At 37.6% G+C, this 15,901-nt stretch overlaps 1 protein-coding gene and 1 long non-coding RNA gene across 3 annotated transcripts; both read left to right on the top strand.

Moving 5' to 3' along the window:
• Window positions 1-5,229: 5,229 nt before the first annotated feature.
• LOC131235262 (spindle and kinetochore-associated protein 1 homolog) lies at window positions 5,230-8,291 on the top strand. Its single transcript, XM_058232400.1, has 6 exons — window positions 5,230-5,261; window positions 6,195-6,300; window positions 6,380-6,409; window positions 6,548-6,661; window positions 7,598-7,668; window positions 7,892-8,291. The coding sequence occupies exons 2-6, from the start codon at window positions 6,199-6,201 to the stop codon at window positions 8,049-8,051; spliced, it is 477 nt and encodes a 158-aa protein (XP_058088383.1). The 5' UTR covers window positions 5,230-5,261; window positions 6,195-6,198; the 3' UTR covers window positions 8,052-8,291.
• A 1,275-nt stretch (window positions 8,292-9,566) lies between these two features.
• On the top strand, window positions 9,567-13,059 carry LOC131235263 (uncharacterized). Of its 2 annotated transcripts, XR_009166026.1 has the most exons (6): window positions 9,567-10,224; window positions 10,329-10,772; window positions 11,079-11,850; window positions 12,230-12,253; window positions 12,329-12,472; window positions 12,781-13,059. It is a non-coding gene; the product is annotated as an uncharacterized LOC131235263 (long non-coding RNA). The 2 variants fall into 2 exon arrangements; XR_009166025.1 differs by having other exon boundaries at window positions 10,329-11,850.
• The last annotated feature ends 2,842 nt before the right edge of the window (window positions 13,060-15,901 follow it).

Raw genomic sequence — 15,901 nt, 5'->3', positions numbered from 1 at the left:
CCCAACCACTGGATTCTAGGACTCAAGACGGACCAAACAAGCCCAACATTTGGCATGTTTCGGTGTGTAGAAAGATCAGAGTGGATTTTAATGGTAAAAACCAATGCTTTCTATGAAATGGCCTGCCAGATAATCAGATTAACTTCATTTTTCAGCTCAACGCCTAAAATGAACAGGACAACGGGATGGACGGCGTGGATCAGCCCCATACATTAAGGTGGGGTCTGCATGAGCAGCCCACCCCAAAAGCTTAAACCAAGCTAATATATATATATATATATATATATATATATATATATATATATATATATATATATATATATATTTGTTTTTAGTACATCCACTATCTGTTCACACTTCACAACGCCCACGTCTAGCGTCCAGGGACGTTGGATGGGCTGTGTGCATATATTAATTAAGGTGGGTCCCACATAGACGTGGCTCACTTGATTTGGATCAATCTGATACTTGTGTTTTCCTATCACCTCAATGTAGGGCCCACATGGCTTGGATGGTGTAGATCTAACACGTCCATCAAGTGGGTCCCATGAAGGTGGACGACTTGGATAAAATGCACACATCATGGGCCATCAACAAGGGAAAAAGAGAGAGAGAGAGAAAGAGACCAAAATGGAAGGTCTAGATGACCCTATTTATGCAAGGGAAATAACATCATGATGGGGTCCATGGAGAATGGCCCCATCATGGAATGATCATGAGAATCAAGGTGGACCATCGGCCACATCTAGGGTCCAAAGTGAGATCCATACCATTGATCGGTAGGCCTCACTTGGCCCATCATCAAAGCATTAAATCTAGGCCTATAAAACACCCACCGTTCGATCTTCTTGGTCCTATGGAACGCCAATCTTCTTGTGTCTCACTTTGATGGAAGATGACGAGAAATGAAGGGCTAAGATGATGGATCTTGGGATGGGAAGTGGGCCACACACACACACTTTTCTTTCCTTGGAAGAGCTTGGATGTCGACCATTTTTTGTTGCTTGGAAAATGTGAGAGAGAGAGAGAAGGGGGTGGTTGTAAGAGAGAGGTGATGGGTGTGAGTGATAGATGTGAGTTGATAGATGTACTTGACATGTATGGGTGTGTAAGGGAGAGAGTTGACTTTGGGGTTGCTCTTGTACTTGACATGAGGTGATTGATTGATTGATTGAGTGATTGATTGATGGGACATGTTGTAGAGATTCTCTTGGGATTGCAAACGCGCTGTATTTTCCTCGAATTAAACGCGGGCCCACACCTCCTGGCCAGGGTATCGAATCAGTGTGCAAGACGCGGCTTCGGAATTCTGGCGACGGTGCGGTCACAATGGTACAAGTCTCGGGTCGAGCCGACTCTGGAATACGGGAGGTGACGCAAGGTTGCGCGCAAATGAAGTCTACGTGTCGCGGGTTGCCAGAATTTGACTAGGAGGACCGCGGAAGCCTACGGAACAGTTCGGGCTAGGATACGGGCCTCACAAAGACCGATAGTAGTTGTTGGTTAGCCGATAGAAAAACAACTTAGTATTCATGGAAACCACCGACACGAGTGGAAACATGTTCCTCTGACACGAGAGTGTTAGTTTGGGGCAACTTTTCAAATTGTGGCCTCCACTGATTAACTTCAAGTACCGGCGTAGCATCAAGCATGTCATCGGTCTCCCTAATCATGTTATCATCTAAATTGGAGGAGTGTGCCAAGCACGTCTCTAGAGGGTCAGAGGATAAGGTCATCAGAGCTCTATCTTCCACGAAAGAGTCTATCATATTAATGTCGTAGGCCTCGTCATCATCCTCTACCTATCTACTCATGTTAAAAAATATATTGAGCTCCAATGTCATATTTCCAAAGGACAAATTCATAACCCCATTCCTGCAATTGATGATAGCATTAGATGTAACAAGGAATGGGTGGCCAAGTATCATAGGGATTTGAATGCACATATCTGTGATGGGCAGAGTATCCAGGACGATAAAATCTACTGGATAGTAAAATTTATCCACTTGGACAAATACATCCTCAATCATCCATCTCGGTATGCGAACTGAGCGATCAGCAAGTTGTAATGTGGTCCGGGTGGGTTTTAATTCGCCTAGACCCAAGTGTTCATAGACCGAGTAAGGGATCAGATTTACAATCGCCCCCAATTCAAGAAGTGCATTATTGATCTGGTGATTCCCAATTATACAGGTGATAGTTCGGCTACCAGGATCTTTGTATTTTTTGTGGCACATCTTGTTTGAGGATAACACTCACCTTTTCTGTCATGAAAATTTTCTTTTTGATACTTTGCCGCCTCTTGGTTGTGCATAGGTCTTTCAGAAATTTGGTATATGAAGAAATTTGTTTCACAACATCCAGAAGAGGGATGTTGACCTTCACTTGTTTTAACACCTCTAGAATGTCCTGAGAGTTAGCTAAAGGTTTTGGTGCAATCAACCGCTAGGGGAATGGAGCAATCGGCTTACTCAGAGGTTCTGGATTTAATCCATGTGGAGCAATGCTAGGTTTATCATCTGTTTCTTCTTCCGGGTCCTTAGACTTTTCAGCCCTTACCGAAATAGATTTGTTAATTGTTTTTCCATTCCTAAGAGTGGTGATAGACTTGGCTTGCTCCATTGAATTTGAAGAGCATGGTTCATTAACTCCGTATTACGGTTTAAGATTGGGATAGGTTGAGCTGGAAGGATCCCTTTCTCCATAACCCTAATACGAGAGTCTATTTTTTGTATAACCTTTGTAAGTTCTTGTAAGGCTTGGAGAGTACTTTGCTAGATAAGCTCTTGAGTTTGTGTGGGATTTTGAACCAATTCCTCTTGAGGTTTCCCTTTATTTAAAAATTGATTAGGGATTCCTTAAGGTGTAGCAGTTTGTCCATTTCTCCAACCAAAGTTTGGATGATTTCTCCAACTTGAATTGTATGTGTTTGAAGTGAATCCTTTGAAAGGCCTTTGGTAGTTGTTTACGGCATTCGACTTCTCATTCAATATTTCTTGAAAAGCAAGTATTGTTGGACCATTTTCAGTTGTATGAATATCACAAGCACAAATACCGCAAACAATTTCCTTAGCCTTATCCTTCTTAAGTTTCATGGCCTCGAGTTTCCTTATGAGACTGGCCACTTTAGCATTAATATCATCTCTCTCTTTCAACAAGTATATTTCGCTCCTCTCCTTTGATTGAGTAGGCTTCGAAGTGGTGTTGGGTCTAGGGGAGATGTCCCATGATTGTGTGTTTTTAGCAAGCTTGTCAAAATAATCCCACACACCATTGACATCTGAAAAGGAGAGCTTAAACAGTCCTTTGGAGGGGGGGGAATAGGATTATGCCAAATAATTTTGTAAAGTGCAGAAATAATAAATAAATCAAAGGTCTCAATTGCAATAGTATTGAAATGTTGATTCAAACTGATTCGTAGGACAACCTTCATCCAAACAAGTTTAGGTAGGACAACCTTATTTCACGAAACTTGTAAGAATCAAAATTCCAAAGCAAGCAAGAGTCAATAAAAGCTAAACTATTACAAGCATTCACCACTTTAACTTAAAGAGATTACAACCATTTATCACATAAATATAAAAGGCATTCACCATAATACAAAGAATTATAGTGGTTCGGTGTGTCAACAACTGTTCTAAAACAATCACACCTACTCCACTCCCAATAATCACTATCCACGTGATATTGGCTTTTACGATAAATATGGTTTTCACAGGAAAACCTTAAAACTTGATACAGTTGTGATTTTAGCGGGCTATCACAAACAAAAACCCCTCATTGACATTTTTTGGCTATCTTAGGAAAACCAATAATGAGATTTTCTGGATATTTCAATAAAACCAAAATACAAAAAAAATATATACTTATCTTCTCCTTTGAAGACGTATCTATCGATGTAGCCGTAGAACACTACAAGAAAAACGACCTTAGCCGACCGATGGGCCAACCCTTTGCTAGCGGCCAGTTTTAACGGCTGCTGACAGGGTCCTATATATAAAAGAAAAAAAACAAACCTAACCTAATTCCTCTCTGCGGCTCCCTCTTTGCTCGCTCTTCCTCTCCCTCCCTCTCTCTGCCACTCCCTCTCTCTGCCTCTCCTTCTCTATCTCCAGCCCTCTCCCTCTCGTGCGCTCTCCCTCTCCCTCTCCCTCCCTCTCTCTGCCTCTCCCTCTCCCACTTCCTCTCCCACTCCCTCTCTCTCTCTCTCTCTCTCTCTTTATCCCTATCTCTCTTTCTCTCTCTCAAAACCCTAGTCCTCTCTCTCTCTCTATCTCCTCGGCCCTTTGCTGCAACATCAGGTATCTCTCTCTCCGCTCGATCTACCACACATCAAGGACCATTCTGTTGCAACATCAGGTATCTCCCTCTCTCTCTCTCTCTCTCTCTCTTTCTCTCTCTCTCTCTCCCCTTATCAATTCATATCAATTTGGGCATTTTTTTGGCATTTTTTAATCCTTCAAGTACATTATGCAATGATTTGTGTATTAGGAATTTTTGAGTTTTGAATCCCTAATTAGGGATTTTTAGTGTCGATTCCCTAATTGTGGATTAGTATAGAGGTGTTGTCTAAGAGAAGACAGTCATGTATCAGAGGTCCATTTGCATGAAGATGCTGATATCTTAGTCCATGAGCCTGTAGCATACATTTGGTTATGCATTGCATAAGATGTTGAAGTTGGTGGGCCATCATTGATCAAATAGACTGCATTGTTTGGATTGGTGGCCCATGAGGTTGGAGGATTATGCGTATCCAGTGGGCCTAATTGGTAGACATATGGGTGCTTAAAGTAAAGAGATCATATTGGTTAGTATCAGAATTCAATTTCGATTTGCGAAAATTCTGATTTTGTTTTGCTTGATATTTCACTGTTTATTTCTGTAATTTGAGAATTCGAAGTGCATTTCATCTGATTTGTTTGCCATGGATTGTTTGAATCTGATTGTTCTGTTGTAGATCCGATTTGGCCACTAAATTGCTTTCTGCCATTGGTTTTACTGTTGAATTGTCTGCTGAATTGTGTTGCATTCTTCCTTTTCTTTTCCCCCCATTTTTCAGCTGAAACCTTTGATATATTTGGTACATTAATATTTTAAAATTTAAATTTCTGATTTAGGCTGATGAAAGTATCATTGTTATTTTTCACTCATTGATTTGTTTTATCTGCAGGAGAAAAAGGGCCGTGCATCAGCACCTCGCTGGTTTATCAGTGCAGAGGAGAGTGGTTTATCACTGCAGAGGAGCTTGACTCTCTGTCATCGTGAGTAAATATTCCTTATCTGAACGGTGATTTTGATGGTGTCTTAGTATCATAGTGAATCAATGATGTCCTTTATTTGGACCATTCACAGCCATTTTTCGAGTATGTGGTGGAAGCAAATTGCTCCAGAACCAATCTATACTCAACTTGTTGATCTTTCAACTAAATGTTAGAAGGAAGAAATTGCTTTAGTTAAAGGCAATATGTCACTGTTGATAATGGGTTGCCCTGTGAACCCCACTATATGCTAGTATATACATGGAGATGGATTTCTAAGAATGTTGTGAGAGACAAGTGAAGAGAGTTCCTAGAAAGATATCTATCGTAATGCATCTAATTATTAGGGACATACATTACATATACTATTGAATGCTCACTTTTCCCACAGAGGCTTGAGTTCTGCTAAATTTCTAGGATTTGTATAAGTGCCAAATGGAACTCCTAGAACATGGAGTGTCAAACCAGTTGGATAAATTGGCGATAATTCACAGGGTAGGCTACAAGTAGCTTCTTCACTGGCTAAATTCAGTAGATTTGAGTGGAGAATTCAGATGTCTACTAGATGTAGTGGGCCTAGCAGCAATACTGCTGTGATTATGTAACATAAGTCTCAGACTTGAGTTAATTGATCACAAAGCATCTACTGTTCATATATTCTTAACTGTCTCATACCTACCAGAGAAAAGAAAGACTGTCGAGTTTTGCAAGAAGGGCACAATGCACACTGTCAGCCTTTTTTATTTCTCCTTGTAAGTGGTCAGAACGTGGGCAGGGAAAGCTGAATTGACAAGGGAGAATTTTTATTATCACAATTTGAGGGCATCATATTTTATGTTTCCAAGCAGTTCAACTTCCACATCAGCATGTTTCAACTAAGTAGATACTGCCAAAGCTGCCCAACCAATCCCGGGTTTCAATTTTTCTGCATTGCAGCTATATGAGGGGGAGGCTCACACTGGACAAGGTGAACTCTGCTGTCAATGACATGGCAACATATGCAGATGCTAATGCCCAGCTTATTGTAGCCCCCAAAAAGAAGGTTGGTGTTGTGCCATCTTCTTCCAGTTTTAGTTTCGATTGATTTGTCATTTATCTTGATTTCCTTTGTGTTGATGAAGTTGGTAGAAGATACTTGGGAAAGGTCTCTAGTAAGTAAATCTCAATTCAGCTCACAATCTACAAAGTCCATTTGAATAGTTACTCTATAGGCATTCAACTTCTATTCCTGTTGCCATTAGATGGCAAAGTTGAAATACAATGACAAGATTACCATGGAAAACATGCAGGAACTAAGAGACATTGCAATGACAGAAGCGGTAAAAGGAAAACATTTTTTCCTTGAAACTGATATGAAAGGTCCAGGACTGAAGCTTGACAACACTGGAAAAGCAATTCTGACCGTGAGTGCCATCCTAACATGCAGAAGTAGGGTATCAATGAGCAAATCATGTTTACAATGTTGAGAATTGCACAGCCCTTTTAAGCTAAAAAGGCTTCTCTTAATATTGTTTTATTAGTTATTGGGTTTGTTTAAATCAGTGTTTTCTTCTTCTTCTTTTAACTAAATGTGGTAGATTTTTCGATTGGCAACTTGCAGAGATCTGTTGCTTGATTTGAATTGTATTCTTTTGTGTGGATTTACAGTTTTAAGCTAATGTTTTTTTTTTTTTTTTTTTTTTTTTTTTTTTTTTTATAAAATTTTTTTTTTTTTTTTTTTTTTTGTTTTTTTGTCTTTTTTTTTCTTTTTTTCTTTTTTTTTTTTGCAGTTTCTAGAGCTTAAAATCATATACTTTCTAATTTGAAAACTTGCAGTGATTTGGTCTTAGGTTTGTATTGTACTTTTAAGTGTGTCCAAGGTATCTTATTTTTAAGCTTAACAATGAGTCTTTTGTTTATTTTGTGATGGTATAGTGATCAACTCACTAGAGATGATATCAAGGTATTCGCTGCGGTTTTACGAAAACCCGGAGCAGGATTTCCTAATGTGAATAGTTCGTATGACTGCGTTTCATCGCTTCTTGCTGCAAGCTTTGTGGATTTTTTTTAAAATTCTGTTTTCTTTTTATCTTTTGCTTGGTATGTATGGCTTTCACACTTCACTGACTTGCTTTTGATGATTGATTGTTGTGGTGTTTACACCATTACTTGTTAAATGGTAAGATATTATGACGTGAAATACCTGTGGATGCTTTTGGGCAATTTGGGTTCATTTATGTGTCTGTTATGTGATCTGATGGGAGATGCTCATCGTAATTTTATTTACATAATTCTGTTCTTTTCTGTAATTTAGATGTTGTGGTTTTATGTGATCTAATGTGAGTTCTTTTTTATAATAGATCCATGAAGTGAGGGTGACAGAGGAGCTAGTTGCATTTAGGCAGTGGGTTGATGAACTGAAACACGAAATGTATGATGTGCCTTAAATTCAAGTTTTATTTGTCAACCATCTTTTTTCTGCTACAAAATATGGCATTTATCATTTATATATGTTCTACATCCCAACACTTAAAATTTAGAATTACAATATTGATTTGGGCTGAAGTTTCAATCGTCCTATCTTGAATTTAGTTTTGATTGTTTGATGATTTTGAAATTCGCCTTTGAGCTGTTTTGGATGTTACTTGATGCAGGATTCTTGCAAATCGTCAGTTTGTTGCTCTCTCGACAGAGCGGAAGCCCATTATATATCAGAACTTGAGCGGAAAGTTCAGACTCTTCAAATTGAAGCCACAACTTTTTCTGCACATCTCACATTATTCCAGTTTTGTACCAATTGAATTATGTCTTTGAGAATGTATTCTTCTTTTTTTTTTCCTTCTCATTCTTTCTTTCTTCTTTTTCTCTTCATTCACTAGGAAGATTTCCAAATGCACATCACTAGATGTCTGATCATGCATTGATTTAATGCTGATCTCTAGAAGTTATGGTATTTTAATTAGACCAAGCTATTTATCTTGCATCGTATATCTTGGGTCATTATTTTGTTCACGATCATGTTAGTGGAAGCTTCATTTCGGTTAAAACACCTGATATGTTATTGGATCAACAACAATTCAATGCTTGGACTTGAATTGAGTTTATCATGAACCATTGGTCTCGCTGTAGCTCAAATATATATATATATATATATATATATATAAATATATATGGGTTTACATTTTCAGACAGAGAAAAGGTTAGCATCCCTGAAAGAACAACTTGCATCAGTTGCTCCATTGGTTGAAGCTGAGAATAAAGAAAGAGAAGCGCATCAAACAATTTGCAGAAATAAAAGCACAGATTGAAAAGATCAATGGAGAGATTTCTGGTTACTTCCATTCAAATGATGCTGTGGCCAATCACTTTAATGTGGATGAACATGACTTATCATTGAGAAAGCTCAATGAGTTTCAGACACATCTTCATCGCTGCAAAAGGAGAAGGTAGGCATGGTTGTCAATGCTTTCTTTCAGCTCTTCTTTTGGTTATTGTCTATAGCCACAGTAATTGCCTGTATTACTGATGACTTTTCTACCATGTATCTCTCAATTTATCTGCTTGACCACTTCGATTGTAACTAATCCTGTATTAGCTCTTGAAGAATAAATTAATGTTTGTCTTTAAAATTCACATTGTATTGTCTTTTCTTTCTTTCTTTCTTTCTTTTTGTGCAGCAAGTGAAGAGCGAAGCTGCAGCTGCATTTGGTAATGATGGAGTTTATTTGGAGAAGTACATAAAAAATCCCAGGCACATTGAGTTCCAGGTACATATTCCGATTGAACTTCCTATCACATCCATTCCATTAGGGGCTGTTTGGTTTGGTGGAAATAAATAACTGAGAAAATGAAATCAATTTCCTCAGATGTGATGGTTTCCCTTATTTGCGAAAGATGGAAATTGATTTCCTTTTCCTCAGATTTACTAAAAATGGTCCATTTCCTTTTCCTTTCTAAAACCCAAGATATGGGGATTTCCACCCTTTTGAAGAGACAACTCTCTCTTTCTGACCATTGGCGATTCCACATTTCCATTGAAACCATTGGCTTTCCTTTTCTTTTCCCTCCCTTTTCAGCAAGTGGAAGTTCATAACAAAGAGAAGAACAGTAATGTGGTTACATCACCTGCAGTTTTGGATTTTATAACTGTATATGTTTACTTGTTTTTGAGTCTTTCTCATTGGAATATATCTGAATTTGTGGTTAATTCACCACCCATGCTTTGTTAAGAAAAGAAGATTTTTTTTCCCCCCTGCCTTCAAATGTTGAATCCTTCATAAAGGGGCCTCTGAGCCATCGAACCACACTTTCAATGAATAACCGGTCTGAACATGTTTGTTTTAACTTTACAGCTTCTTGATTCTAGAATTCCCATTCTCAGGCCTAATGCTGGTGATGGATTTGTCTGTGGCCTGCTGTTGGATTCAAAACAACCCTACTGTTGGGGCAATAGCATCTACATCCAAATGGGTGTCCCTCATCCAATGGCTGAAGAAGCTTCCTACTCAGAAATCAGTGCTGGGGACCACCATATCTGGGAATTGAGATTGCTCGCCAAAGGGACCTATGCAAACATCTCCATGGTTGGGCTTAGACAGTAAGTTTTCTTCTTGTTGTTGGTTTTTTTTGGATTCTCCATATGAAATTATGAGAAATCATGCCTAAAACATTTAAAAGCATTTGTTGGAGCCCAACTAAGTTTTGAAATAGCCTAAAATCTGTTGTGACCCCTTATCTAAGTCACAATGAATGGCCTAGATGTATAAACTACATCTCGTTGGGTCCGCTGTACAAAAAAAGAAGAAGAAGAAGGTTTCAATGGATGTGCATCCACTCTTAACCATTGTTTATGTCTCCCCTAAGTTGTGGATTGGCCTCATTTTTAAGCCCATGGCTCACCATGAAAGGGTATATCTAATTCATGGGATAGGTGTCTACAAATTTTGAGGATGTGTTGCAAGAAGAAAACCTTTACTTGATTACTGAGGTAAGTTGCTGATTTTTTATTTTTATTTTTCTGTTGATGAAGTATATCAAACAACATGATTTAGGTCTTCATCAAGTTGCTGATACAGTTACATCTGTTGCCAGGCTATTATCATTTTGCAGAAATATTTTAGACCAATGAAATTTTAATATGATTGAAATGGACGGACAACTGAAGGAAGCAGGAGAGTCCAAAGTGGAAGATGCTTCAAATATGACTAAAATGGAAGGGCAACTGGAGGAAGAGGAAGATGCTTCACATGTGACTAGAATGGAAGAACAACAGGAGGAATTATGCATTTCTTCAAGCTATATGTTTTCATAAGCGCTATTAGTTCTTAACTTCTAACGTCTTGATTTAAGTTGAAATTTAAGCTTTCAATCCAATGAGAATAAATCCTGGTGGCTCATTGCAAGACTAAATTGTGTACAATGTGGGCAATACAGTTGATGACTGCCCTCATTTTGAAAATAGTACAAAAGGCTTGTTTGGATTTTCCAATGGGTGCCTAACCATGAAGAGATGGGATGAGATTAGTGCATTGTTTGGTAAGCCAGGGCACTTTTTCATTATTTCAGCTTTTGTTTCCAATCAAAGTATTGTATTAGCAGATATTGCTTTCCTTGTTATTATTATTATTATTTTTTTGTAACTTTCTATCTGTGTTCCTAATTTATGTTGCGCATGAAGTTATTTGGAAATGTTGTATCTATTATTAGCAAGCAATACTTTTCATTTTCATTTTCTAAAATTGTGTCTTTTGCTTTTTGAACATGCATAGAATCCTATAAGGAATTGGGAAAATACAGACCAATCTTAGACTTCTTAGTGACATTCTATCTGGTTGTAAACAGGGGCACCTTCTGTGATTTGAGGCTTCATCTCATCATTAATAATGCCAGGTTTGCTCTTTTAAGTTACTAGATAAAACCCAAGATTTCTGCACCCATATTCACTCTACAACCGTCATTACTGTCTGACTGTTGCACCCTTCGTGTATTCCAGATCATATAAATGATGGGCCACATTCAAATATTACATCAATTGCAAAAGTAGATATAACATTTACATACCAATTCATGCATTAATTTTGATTTCTTTTTGGTTTCACTGGTGCTAATGGTTTAGCAAATCCACATATTAGTCTCATCTGTTTATACATTGTCAGATTCTTGTTGTTTTTTTTTTTTTCTAATGTTATTTTTGTTTTTCTTTTAACTGTTGTTGTCATTTTGTGGTGGGGCTTTTTCTGTTTTTGAATTGTTGGTAGTGCTTTGAACTCGGATACTGTTTCATTTTCATTTCTCTAATAATGTTTCTTATCATGTATGAAAATACTGTGTATTTTCTTTTTAATATAATTGTGCATGTTTCTGAATGGAGTTTGCACTTGTTGGTATGAGGTGGTTTTGGTTCGGCCTCAAAAAAGGCGGGACTGGGGTTTTTTGCTTCTTTTACCAATACATTTTCTTTTGGCAACATGTATCCAATCACCAGTGTAGTATCTAACATGCATTTGAATTTTTGGCGGGAAAATTTTCTTACCGCAGCTTTGCACGCTGAGTAATCGACCTCTGTCCGAGCTCTCCAGTTAGGCAGCAATGTAGCAGTTTGTCCTCCATGCTTGTAAGTTTTACCACTTTTTCAAGGAAGATTCGAAAATTAAGCATTCATAAATAAAATGAGCATTCCTAAAACATTTGTGTAACATCTATGCAGTCTCTGTGTGGCATGAGGCCCACCCCACCATTTGTGTGGCATCTAATTAACCTATCCAATAGGATTGCTCTATCAGAATTGGGGTTTTCTGCCTTTTGATGAATTTTCAATTGGGTTATTTTTTCTTTTTGATTTGGATGCAGAGATTTCCAGTAAAATCCTTTTTAAAAAAAATAAATAAATTTCATTTGGTGTTTTAATACTGATTTTGATCTTCTTCTTCTTATTGTTTTTTAAATATAGCTAACATATGCTCATTTGAATTCTTTATCTGCCATTTTTGCAGGATTAAGAAACACATCATTTGCAGGTTAGTTCTCATTACACAAACTGCATACTCAAGGCAGTAAATTTTGTTAACTTGATATATGAAACTCGATTGCAGTTTATCTTTCAAAAGAATAAAGCGAGCCAAAAGACTTCCTGGTGACCCATGGGCTGAGTTATGTCTATTCCTAACAAAGCGAGCCAAAAGACCTCAAGTAGCCCAAAGGCCTAATGACTAGGCACATCCAAGCCTACCTTTCTTGTAATATTTTGAACCTTGGTCGCCTCTAAATACGTTATCAAAACTGTTGATCTGATGGGCCTCAAATGGGTTTGCTGAATGAACTTCTATATTAAACAATTACTGAGCATTGTAGTATTTACTGATCTGGTTTTTGGGATTTTCTTCTTTCCTACTCGAAGTAGAAATGTTTATATAATGATTATCAGCTATTCATACAGCAAACACACTCATAAACGGCGAAATCTGGATTGAACTGAATTCTAAACAAAATGAATTGTAATTTTCACTGATTTCTTTAAAACTATAATTTGATTTTGGGTTTTCAGGGATATGTACTTCTCATAATCCAAGCACATAAAAAGAGCCTGCGGCCGGCATTGCCATGCGAGAAGTCATCGTGTTTGAAAGGTGGCCAAGCTTTATTGTTTTACAGTGCAATCTTCTTAGTGGCGTTGGGAGTGGGCGGGATTCGAGGGGCACTTCTAGCTCTAGGTGCAGATCAGTTTAACCAGAAGGATTCCAAGGAGCGAAAATACGTAGCGAGCTTCTTCAATTGGTTCTTGCTCAGTATAACGATCAGAGCATCGATTGGAGTTACAATCATCGTGTGGGTGAGCTCGAACACTGGTATATGGGTTTCCTCATTTCGATGTTGGCCGCCACTGCTGGCCTTGTTATTCTGGCCTTCGATCAATTTTCTGAAAATACGTAGTGAGCTTCTTCAATTGGTTCTTTCTTCTTGTTTATATATATATATATATATTTAAATGAGAGAGATTTCTCTATGGCTACGGAATTTTAGAAGCCCTAAGTTCTTTAGCTACGGATTTAATCCGTAGCCTTTGACCATTTTTCTGAAAAACTTTTGATTTAAGGGCATCCAGCACAACTGCGGGTAAAGGTCCCTGACGGCGAGGAAAGGCTTTACAACACCACATTTACCGGCGGTTTTTTAAAACCGCCGCTAAAGGCCACTTTTCTTGTAGTGGAACCACTTCTCTTGAATGTAGATCATTCAATGTTCAGTCGTATAAACAAGGATTTAAGGTTCTAGAATGATTTTAAATAGTTTCAAACTATTGACTACTTGTTTGAATTCCTTTAAGATCTCAAAAGAAGAGTATTTACTCTCTTTATAAAATGAAATTGACGGAATAAGAGATTAAGGAATTAAATAAAAAGCTATTAAAAATATTTAATAAATACCGTGCAATAGCTTGAGCGTAACAAAGACTTCTCTCTCTCTTGTAGAAGGATTTGATAGACTTGAATTATATGTTCAGATTGAGAGAAAGCCTCAATTTATAGGCAAAGAAGTTGTTGTTTCGACTTGTCTAAGAATCAGATTCTGTTCCAACAAATTATCAAATTTTAGCGCGATAAGATAAAACAAATCTTTGACTGGTCAAAAGCCTTGCTCGACTGGTTGAGGGCCCTGTGCGACTCGTCGAGCATGGTCTTCGACTAGTCAAGTGTGCACAAAATCCAAACTGATTTAGTTGCTTGACTTTAAGTTGAGCAACCCTCGACTAGTTGAAGGCCCACCTTCTACGAGTCGAGCAACTTCCTCGACTGGTTGAAGGTGTAACAGAAAATCCATTTTTTCTTCGATTTGTACTAGGACTGGTCAAAATTTTTTTAGACTAGTCGAGCCACAACTTAGACTAGTCGAACCTTAACCAACTATAAGTATAAAAACCTATTTAAAGTAGATTTTGAAAGTACCTAAACTTAAGGTTTTATAAGGTTCATAATACCTAAAAGGACTAAACTTTGAAGTAGATTAGATGCTTGAACTTTATAGAGCTTGATCTTCTATTAGATTCTTTAATAGAGCTTGAATTTCTTGATGAAGCTTGATCTTCTATTAGAAATTTAGTAGAACTTGAACTTTTCATCTTGATCTTCTACTTGACTTGAACTTTGGTAGAGCTTGAGCTTTCCATCTTGATCCACACTAGAAAGCCACTTCATAAGCTGTTTTGTCTAAATGAAATTTTACAAACAAGGTGTGCTTTACACATTATAGCACTCACAATCTCCCCTTTTGTTAATTTCGTGACAAAGCACTTATCATTACAACAATTACAATGAAGTCTTATATTCTGGTTCCCATGTTGTAGAAGGCTTGTTGCAGCTTTGATGAACTAGCGAAAAATTTACTACTCCCCCTCAATTTAAGCTTCCCCTGTATTATGACATACAATCTTCCATGCATTCTTATATAATCATGTATCATTCATATCAATCATATATTCATGTATCATGCATTTTTCATTCTACAAGTAATAAACTAACCTCTCCCCCTTTTTGTCAGAATTTAACAAGGGAAATAATAGTTTACTATCAGAAAAATAAGACATTCAAATAACCATAGAAGAAGACATAAAGATATGAATTGATTAGGAAGTAAGCATATGTAAATGTCAAGTTGAGGATAATAAGCATTCAAGGAGTTTAGAAGAGTAGACAAAGTCATCAAGTAAATACACAAAATATTAAGTTTTACAGACCAATAACAAAAATAAACTTAGTCAGATCCAGAGGAAGTGGGAGGAGGCATAGAAGGACAATTTGGTGCAAACTTCTAGCAATGCGATGAAAGTACTTTCGCATATATTTCATTGAAGATTTCTGATTTTGCTCCAAATTGTCTTGAGAGACCTTCAACTCAGTAATCTTTTCCTCTTAGGATTTGAGATGATCATCAGCCTGAGAATGTTGAAAGTCTGGATCAGCTGGATCATTTGACTCATCAAGCTCGGCAAATATATCACCTATTGTCGTGTCCTCTGGTGCCAGCGCTTCCTCCTCCTCTTCATCTCGGTGGCCCGTAAGAAATTCCAAATTCATTTTGTTTAAATTTACATTATTAAAAGGTAATTGTGACTCTGGTGCCTTGGTCGAAGGTATGATGAGATTGCAATGAAGAGCAAGGCAAGTTATGAGATAGGCGAATAGAATCGAACCATGACCAAGATGAATTTGAAATTAAATAACAAATTAAAGAAGGAAGACATATTAGAACACTAGTAACTACAGAATGAAGGACACGAGTCATGAAGCGAGTAAGCTTAGACTTATTCCCCAATCTTGGATAAACATTGGATGTAAAAAATCGATGGAGGACGCGATATTTGGGAATCATCTGGTTAGCACGGAGAGCATTACCAGATTTCCATTTAGCGTCAAAGCGACATAGTTTACAAGTTATTGCTCGTTGCTCAGTATGAGACATTCTATCGGTGAGACTGGCATCATCATTGATGGATATATCAGTCAATGCCAAAATCAAGTGGCGATCAATAGTGATTGGCCCTTCTATAAAATTAATTGTAAAAGTAAGATTTTCAAGGGACATGTCGCTTATGGACGCATACAGGGCTTGCGCCATGGAACGGTAAGCCGTTCCGTCCCAACCAAAAATATTTTCCCAACCGATATTTT

The sequence above is a fragment of the Magnolia sinica genome, chromosome 19 (genome assembly GCF_029962835.1).
Source record: "Magnolia sinica isolate HGM2019 chromosome 19, MsV1, whole genome shotgun sequence".
Taxonomy (NCBI): domain Eukaryota; kingdom Viridiplantae; phylum Streptophyta; class Magnoliopsida; order Magnoliales; family Magnoliaceae; genus Magnolia; species Magnolia sinica.
The sequence above is the reverse complement of the archived record's forward strand: the minus strand, read 5'-3'. Positions and strand labels throughout refer to the sequence as shown.